The sequence below is a fragment of the Cyanistes caeruleus genome, chromosome 4 (assembly GCF_971803275.1).
Source record: "Cyanistes caeruleus chromosome 4, bCyaCae1.hap1.1, whole genome shotgun sequence".
Classification (NCBI taxonomy): Eukaryota; Metazoa; Chordata; class Aves; order Passeriformes; family Paridae; genus Cyanistes; species Cyanistes caeruleus.
Window position 1 is genome coordinate 38,936,142 of NC_141704.1, and position 9,718 is coordinate 38,945,859.

A 9,718-nucleotide genomic window follows, 5' to 3' on the forward strand; every position below is an offset into this window, starting at 1 on the left:
GATCTCTGCTGGAGCAGCAGCTGGAGCTGTCTGCGATGGAAGATTCTTCATGGCTGCTCTGGAGAGTGTGGTCACTGTCTCAACGCGCCACAGGTCAAGAGCTTTTTTTCCTTTCTTTACTCGGCAGCCTCTGGTGAATTCAGTCACAGCAAAACCTGCAGCCGAGCCAGGGACCGGCCTGGCCCGGCCAGAGCCCGGGGCAAGCCCCGCAGGCCCCATCTCCCGGCCGGGAGCCGCTGGGCCCAGCCCAGCCCCTGCCCCACTGGGCCGCATGGCCTGGGCAGGGAACAGGAGCCAGCTGGAGCTCTGTTACCTTTCACAGCCAGAACACAAAGAGGACAAGAGAGCTTTAACTGTACATCTTAAGGGGATGTTTACAAGTTGACTTCACTTTTTAATGGTGAAAACTGCTGTCAATTCTTAGAAATGACTGATAATTGGTCAGGAGAAAAGACTCCCGTCAGCCACCAGCAGCTTCAACTTCCTTATCTCCCAAAACCATCTGAAAGGTAAAGCCACCCCATGACATACTTGTCCTTGATGGTTTTAAGGTATTTTCCAACATAAGCAATTCTATAATTCTGTGATTTTGTAACTCTATCTCCTTGTCACCCTCACATCCAACCCTTTGAGCAGCAGACTCACCCAACGGAGACACTGCTACAACTTCGTACTTGAGGTGAAGGATATTCCTTCAGCAGGCATTATCTTGGCGATGGAATTGTCTGCATTGTTCCCAAATATGGGATTTTTTAAAATGGATTTTCAGTATATTCTGGCAGAGTTTCTCTTTACACAACACAAGCCAAAAACTTACATTATTTACACAACAGACAGTTGAGTGGCCTTGTCTCAGCCACAAGAAGGGGTAAAGCACAGACCTGCTGGTCCAGGCAGACTTACAAGCCAAACTCCAGACATCATTTCCCCATGTTTTTTTTTTCCTCACTGCTGTCTTCATGTGAAAAGACACAGTCTTCCAGCAGGAGAGCTGGCAAGAGTTCTCTGCCAGATGTAGAGCATTGAGTATTGAAACAACAAAGGCACAAGGTCCCAGCACAGAACAGGGAAAAAGATTTCCCTGCAAGATTTCATTTACATATCTTGGGCTTGCTCAGGGTCTCAGTAGGGAAGGTAGCAGGCAAGCTGTTATGTGAGAAGGAGGTAGGAAAGGAAATAACAAACTTAAAATGATTAGCTGTTTGTTTTTGGGGCTATGAAACAGAACTGTGCTGATTTAAAGTGGGTAATCTTCTCTCCAGCCTGTGTAGCACTTTCAAACAGGTGACCTTAGCTCATACAGGTTTTAGTAGACTGAAGTCATATAAAGAGGCAAGGATGAAGAATACTCCAGCAGTTTACACACTGTAGAACAAGCATCCAGTGTTTTGGTTTTTTTTTTTTTTTCAGTGAGCATTCTCACTGTGTGTTTATTTTCATTCCCTTTAGCGAAAGTATCAATGAACAGAATTTTAGAACCAGGCATGAATACACTTCCCTCAGACCCTTACAAGTGATATACTGGTATTTACCCAGTCAGGATAACCAGGTCAATTGTTTTTGGCACAAATCCATAAGCATCAGTTCCTCTGTCTGGCAAATGCTGTTTTTGTAGCAATCGTTGGGACTGCTGTCTAGTTCACTTCCAAAACATCCTGATAGAAAACAAGGAACAGATTTAGCAAAACAGTCAAGTCCATGTAGAGCAAAAGCAGTCATCTGAGGAAGGTGATTTCCATATATATATTAAATAGTCCAAGGAACTGCTAAAAATATCTGCAAAACAAATATATAACTCCAGTTTTCAATAGGTAGAATTTTCTCCAATGCCAGAGTTTAAAAGTGGGACCTATTTTACATTGACAGTAATCTTCAGCACATAAGGAAATTTCATTCTATGACCTGCTTTGGTTTTGCCCTTATCCTTTAAAATTATCTGCCAAAATTAGCTATACCATCCAATATTTGGATGGAATATCTTTGGAAGAAGTTATGCGGTATATTACTTATTTATTTATTGTGTGGGGTGACAGCTCAGGAGTTACAAGAAGTGCAATGCCTAATGCAATCAATTCTCAACAAATTAATAAATTTAATTTTATAATCAATTTATAATCTTTATACAAATAGACATAAAAACATAAGAGTAAGTGTTCACCAAGCTTAGAAGGAGGCCTGCTCTAAATTTTAGTCTTGCAAAGTGAGCAGACCTTTTTTAAAGTAATGTGCTGTGCTTCAGACAACCAAGAATATGCTACAAAATTACATTTTCTAAGACACTTTGTAAACTTTTTTCAAACAATCTTTTTCATTTTTCCCCCGAAAAATGTTACCAGATTTTAGTCTGTAAAAGCCGTCAAAGATTAAATAAATCCATATCCCAAGGACTGGTAAAAAGGCTGGTTTGCATTTTAATTTTAGACAAGATATAAAAATATGCTTGAGTTCTGTATTTGCACTAGTAATTTAATAATCTAAATCATGCTTACATGATGCTGACCTAGAAAGTGGTCATTACAACTCAGAAAGAAGATCTTGGAGTTGCTGTTGCCAAAATCAGCTCAGTGTGCAGCACAGACAAATAAGGCCAAAACATCTTGGGCATCATCAGGAAGGATGTTGAGAATAGGAGATGCTTTATTTTCTGCTATTTTAAATCACATATGTCTTCATCTCGAGTATCATCTGAAACACCAGTCTCTCATCTCCAGGAGGATTTAGTGAAGGTGAAAAAGGGCAGCTACAATGTTCAAGAGGTTAGAGCAGCAGTCTTAAGAGAAGAGATTAAATATCTAGGATTGTTTGGTTCGGAAAACAGAAGTTTCTTTTATAAAATGAAGATAGTAGATACATTTAGTGAGGAACTGTGGGCCTCTGCTACTTGATCAAATTAGTAGAAGATCAGCTTAAAGTTAGTAAAAGGAAAGATTTCTTTTTTCATTGGGCATCAAGCTTATGAAACTTGCAGCAGATATTACCAGCAGATCAGAAAGGGTACGAAACATTTGTGAATACGAGAGGTAACGGGCCAGGAGGTGCCTCCTAGCACCCCCAGTAAGGGTAAAGGAATCAAGAATGTGTCCTTGTTCACAGGCACCTCTCAAAACGCATCTGTTTTCTCATTGTTGAAAAAGGATACCATGCAGCATGGGGCCAGTGGTCTGACTCAGTAGGGACTAGTTGCAGTTTTATGCTGTACAGCTGCTCCCTGTGCTGGAGAGGATTTTTAGGGCTTGTTGTACAATGCTTTTCTGAAAATGAGAGCAAACAAACTGACAGTGTGACAGGATGGGTTACTGAAATAGTAGCTGGAACTTTTCCCTCTGGGAAAGGTGAACATTCCTGGAAATGCTCCGAAATTTTTGCTAGCAACACATTTTCCCCCATTTTCTCACCATTGTTTTGAAACAATAAGGCGTGACACACAAACCATCCAAACATAAGGAAAGAAATGTCACAATACCATACATGTCCATAAAATACAGATAAAAGTGTAACCTGCACAAGTAGACAAGTCCTTGTGAGGCATTTTCCTTCCTGTTCTCTTTCAACATTTCATGTATCTGTTCCAGTTTTAGTAGGTTAACAGTGCTCTGTAAGTCCTTAGTTTTCATTTGCCATCTTCTGTAAAAGCTGTCCAGTCTCATCTCCCTGAGCCTCAAAGCAGCTTTCTGGAAAGTTTTTTCCTACCCTTGATATGAGATGAAGAGTGGAGCTTGTAGAGTGAAGCAGCCCAGCACACAAGTACCTGTTATAATCTTCATTGCTCAAGTATGTCTCCTGACAGCATTTCCAGACCTTTGTCCTTGAATTTCACATTGTCAAAATTGAAGAGAGAGTAACTCTTTGTTTCTGGACAAAGAAACTCACACTGTGCTGTTGTGTGAGTCCTGTAGGCAGCCTGAGAGCTTCTAGAGTGTGAATTGTTTGCTCACAGGCTCTTTTTTCGTGCAGGAGGTGTACACATTCATTTCCATTTTTTTCCTCTCATGTACACTGTACCTCATTAAATGGAGGATGATCACTGTAGAGTTTTCTCTGTGCTGCCCCATAAATAATAAATAATAAACAAAGATGTGTGAAGCTAAGCATGAAGGATATTGGTGGTTTGCCATTTATCTTTCAAGCAGCAGCCAGATATCTCCTGCCAGTTGTTATGAATTTTGCAGGGTAAATTTTATGGTTGTCTTGTTGGCTTCTCTGTGTGTTTGTGCACATAGATGTGGGGAACACTAAGCTCATTTCAGGTGGGATGCATGTGAGTTTGCTGACAGAAACCAGCTGAAGACAAGATGGTGAGCTACTAGTGCAGATGACCTGGATTCTTAACATTTGCTATGTTTTTTCAGACTTTTGCCAAAGACCCTTGATTTCGGAACTTTATATTTCCAGCCTGGTGACAGCTACTATTCAACCTTTTCTCTTGTAGCAGAAACTCAGAGCTATGAATCTGCATGCTCCTACTCTCAGTTGCAAATATCTTTACATAGGTTATGATTCACTGATGCAGAAGTTGCAGTTTATGTTCTATGTCCATGTGGTAAAGAAATGTTTGAGAAATTAAGCTAAAAGAAAACATTTCACACTTCTGACCCAAAGCTATCCCAAAAATAAAAGTTGTATTCATAAAGACTAGACCTTCATATATGAATTTTCTCAAATAATTCATTTCTCTTGTGGAAGATAGCAAGTGACCTTCAAATTAAAATTAAGTAGTCTAATCTTAAAATTAAGAGCACTAGAGTGCTCTTTTTGTTCGGCTGTTTGTTTGTTTGTTTTTTCATTGTTTTAGTTGCTGCTAAATAAACTATTAAATAATTTGGACTTTTTGTACTATATTAAATGTTGACAGATTAATAGACATAGTTACTCTGTCAGTGCTGTGGGGAAGTAGAGCCCTTCTGGAGGCTCTTGGCAGAGCTCGTGCCCACCAACATTACTGAAACTGTTCTTCAGGCTTCCCTGCTGCTGCTGGAAGGGAGAATAGTAACAGGACTCTAAGATACGTCCATGCAGAGCAGCTGTCAAAGTGTCATACCATGTTTTGCATATTTACTAGGTAGGTCTGCCAAGAGCTGGCACACTGAGGAGATAAATCTGTGATTCTGGAGCAATGCAAGACAGCGGCCTCAGAGGAAAGATCTCTAGGCTGAAGTGGGGCATCTGCTGCAGCCCTTTGCTTTCCAGGCACAGAATGATTTCATGGCACATAGAGGTAGCTGGGAATGTGATACGGTCTCTGCTTGTGCCTGAACTTGTTTTCTGTTTGGACAGCACCTACCTTAAGACATATGTTTGGACATGCTATCTTAAACTGCAGTAGATCCAATGAATGTAGAAACTAACCATCTGGATGGTTCAGGTGAGATTTGTCCCTGAGCCAAAGCCAACAGAAATCTCAGACTTGTGTCTTTCCTTGGAATTTCACTGGGGCTTTGCAAAGCCAGCTCAAGGCTACTTGGTAGTGATGCCCAAAATACAATAATACTAATGCCGCAAAAAATGTTGATTCCTGACAGAAAGTAAAATTAGAGGCAGAATGAACATGGAATAGAGACAGGTGGAGAGTTCTGTGGAGAGTCAGCTTGCTGCTCTCACTGCTGCCAGGAGGACAGGGAAGGCTGTACCTGCTTCTGATAGTCATCCTTCCAGTCTTCCTACCTTGCTTTACAAAGGGAGCAGGCACAGCTGCCTCTGGCACAGCTGAAGCTGCCAAGGATGTTTTGCTGCTGCCCACAGCATTGTGAGCCTTTGTTCATATTCAGAATTCACTGGGGTTCTCTGGCTTAGAGAAAAAAATTCTTTCTAGGGTATGTTTAATCCTGGATATGTACAGATGCTCATTCCACATCATCTGTGGAAGGTTTTTGCAGCACTGAGGTTTGTTTGCCTTTTTGAGCTTGCTTCTCATTCTTTCTCAGAAGTGTTCTTTTCTCTTTAGATTTGTCATTTGACAAAATGATTCATGACCACTGTCTCTGTGGGTACAAGGACTGGACCTCAGCTTGCAATTTCTGAGTTCATTTCCTTGATGAAGCCACAGATTTTATGCACAAGTTCAGGAAGTTACTTCAGCTGATCGAGGCATCACTTCCCTGCTTGCATGTAGCTTTCCGCTTCAGTGGAGATTGCTACAGCATCTCAACTTGGATGTGAATATGTAACAGCAGAAATTGTGACCTTCTGGTTACTCAAATTACTATTTGAAAAATAATGTTCTCGGTAATGACTGTGTAGAATTTCAAGCAGTTGAACAGCAAAGGTCAGAGTGCAGCTTTAGGTGCAGGCTTCCTGCAAACACTAATTGAATCTCTGGAAACTGTTACAGCTCCATCATGTTTGTCCCTCATCCTCTTTCCCAGTTAAACCCTAGAAGTTTGAACCAGTCACTGCAATGCAAGCTGCTGACAGAATAGCAATAATGTGTCTGTCCCTCCTTGCCAAGACCAATTAGATTCAAATGTCGCAAACATTTCCAAGAGAATTAACATGTTGGCACTAGGCAGGGGTTCACAAGAATTTCACAGATGCAGCTGGGGCTTTTTTAAGTGCCATGGCAGCATAGGCATGTGGCAATATGGTAGGAGAAGGCAGGCATTCTGGGCCATATGACATCGGGAGCCACTGGAAGAAATGTCTGTGGCGGTGTGCCAAGCTGGTGGTGTTGAACCTGTTAGATAAGATGTTTGCAGTTTGCCAAGATGTCCTGTTTCCTTCTCACTTTGTTTGTTTGCTTTTTCTCCCTGCTGGATGTATCTGGCTCTCCCTGTCTCTTCCCTTCCCCAGCAGTGAAGTCCATACTCTTGGCAAATGCTACCCACAAGTCAGAGATGGTTTGTCCCTCTGCAGCTGGTGACATGGAAATTTTTGCAATGCCATCCAAAGTGCATCCTTCTTTTAGCATCTGCAGCAAAGTGCACACTGCGTGTGTGGAGCAATCCAATGTGTATGGCCAGGGAAGGGATGAGGACCCATACAGACTTGGGCTTCAAGTAGAAGCCATTGTCCTGGTTTGAAAATCCCAGCTTGTTAACCACACCTTGTGTGGGCCCTGGTGCTGTTTGTGTGGGTGCAGTGCAAAATCCTGCTCAGGAACACCAGCAGCAAGTCAGCCTCTGGCCTTTTTGGAAAGAAGACAGGGCCTATCTTACTCAAGTCTTTGTGTCTACATATGGAACTTAGATGGGGCTAAGATGGTTTTGACCATGGTGATTTTTTCTGACCCACAGAAGACTGGTCTGGGGGAAAATACACAGTCTTCAAGATATAAAGCAACATCCTGCTTTGAATACTTTTGGTGGAGAGAAGGATTGAGGATTCAATACTATGAAAATATTTCTATCATCTCAATTTTGAGGGACTTTTTCCTTTAATGGATTGCAAATCACTCCACAGATGAGTTTGTGAAAGTTTATATGTAGAGATCTTTATCAAGAGAAGGACAGAGAAGACCAGACAAGGCATTTCTGATAAAGTGTGACCTGTAAAGCAGCAAGAGCAAATCAAGATAATATTCTGCATCACTTTTTATGAGAGGTACGATGAGGAGCTAGAAATAAAATAAACCATAGGATTATGCCTCTATGGCAGGACAAATGTTGCCCCAAGGAAATTAAAAGCTGCACACAATTGCAAGTGTTAATCCCCACCTTAGACGCTGAAAAGACCCTTGAGTTTCCCTTTGGCAGAGCTTCAGTTTCTAGAGGAGTTTTTGTGTGCGCACAGACCTGTGCCCCGCCTGTACCTGCTCTGCAGGAATGTAAACAAGACAGAGATGCTGCTCCTTTTAGCAGCTTGATCTCTTGAAATCACACAAGGAGAAACCATAAGAGTGTTTCTTGTGCCTCTATGCTGTGTGTGCATGTTTTGTGGCAGAGAAAGGAAATTGTGCTCTTTGCAAGTGAGCCTAAGAACAGAGAATAAACTCCTCGTGACTCAGAGAAATGAGAAGTAACATAAAGCAAAGGTTAAATCTGCAAAAGTGTCATTCATTCACTATACAGCAAATGAAGCTGGAGCAATCCCTGAGCAAAAGCATCCAAGACAGATGACGTGACTGCAATCATGTATGTTGGCATTTATCTTGCCTGGTTAAAGCTCTCATGCTATCCACGTTGCACAAGAATTGATATGGAAAGGTCAGATACGTTGCAGAGCTGAGAAGAGAGCAACTCTGGGGCATTTCAGCACGTTGCAAATGCTTACCAGACCAAAAACTGCACAGGGTTCCTGGGGAGCCCAACTCATCAAACCCACTTAATGCTCACTTGATGCTGCCACAGTTGCTGTTTTTTGTTGTTTAAACTGTGTCCTAATGTCCTAAGGAAGGCTGTGAGAGAGGACATCTGTAACCCATTTCTGGTTTTAGTTACTGTCTCATTTTGAAAGACGTCTGATTTCCTTGTGTCTGACCCTCAGTTTCTCCTTATTTAAAGAGATGTCACTGTATATGTGTGTGTGTGTCTATCACAAGACTTAAATCATTCATTGTAAATAAATTTTATATTTCTTCTTTTCTCCAGAAATGCTAAAAACTATCTGGAAGAGCTAAAAAACTATCAGGTGCTACACTTCTTTGACAGTAGGAATAGTGCAGCTGCCTGCTGCTATTTCACAGCTGCAGATTTCTCTACCATGCCAGTGCTCTGGTAAGAATTAAAATGACAGATATAGAGCATCTACGTTTATTTTTTCAAGTCTAACATTGAGTAAACCTGGTACTGACCATTTTATAAGTGCATGAACTCTGTTGACCCTTGCCTGCACCACTTGGGAATGTAGTGTACTTAATTATTATTATTATTATTATTATTATTTGGAACAGAGGGTTTGGTCAATGCATGGTTAGAGAGAAAAGTCACGTGTACATCTGTTGACATAGAATCCTATTCCTAGTCCTTCAAAAGCACAAGAACATGATTTCCTCATGGTGGGAATCCTGACATTTTTAGAATTACAGGCAGGGTTAAACACTGCACTAGGTCAGGCTGTGAAATTCAATAGTAAAATTCAATACACATTTAAGTGTTTTCAGGTGTGGGGTCTAAGTCCTCAGTGCACTGTTTTTGAGAGGGCTGGGGAGGAGGAGAAAGCATGTGTGGCTTTGTTTCTTCAGTGCTGCCACATGACAAGAAGTGGCTTAGTTTATCCTGTCAGGTGGAGAGCAGGTGGTGTAAGTTATACAGCAGAACAGCTGATTCCTTGAAATGCGTCTCAAAATTAGTTTAAAAACCCAAGACAAGCGCAGCCTGTGGTTTAATGACAGCTGAGTGAAGGTTTGCATTGTACTGATAACATCCTGTATCTCGTGCTGCTGTGGTGTATGCACACGTACTCCTTCGCAGCCAGTAACTTCTCGACAGATTTTCACACTGCCTGATTTGACTGTTATTTAACAAGTTTATTTTCCTCTTCCTGCCATGGCTTTGTTTTTGTTGCTGTTGCAGTAGTAAAATAGTCCTTGATATTCTCAGAAATTCTTCATAACACCATTAACTTTTTGATTGATGTTTTGCTGGAATTGGTTTTGCTGCATTCTTTTTTTTTTTTAAATGTCACATCTGTTCTCAAAGTGCATTTACTTAATTGGTGTGCATTGCTGGATTAGATTCAGTACCTATGCATCTATTAGCAAGGTACAAAGCTGCACGGGTTGTCAGAACATACTTGAGAAAGAAATGGGAGCTCAGCCTCCTATAGCAGAAAAGGGACAAACTCT

The 9,718-nt window shown here is 41.3% G+C and overlaps 1 protein-coding gene across 1 annotated transcript in view; it reads left to right on the plus strand.

Annotated features, from left to right (window-relative positions):
• Positions 1-9,718, plus strand: part of LOC147653588 (uncharacterized) — a 130,039-nt gene continuing 120,321 nt past the window's right edge. Inside the window, exons 1-2 of the mRNA XM_086887772.1 lie at positions 1-509; positions 8,523-8,648. Of these exons, the coding sequence (XP_086743898.1) occupies positions 427-509; positions 8,523-8,648 (209 nt within the window). The 5' untranslated portion in view covers positions 1-426. The remainder of the gene's footprint in view (positions 510-8,522; positions 8,649-9,718) is intronic.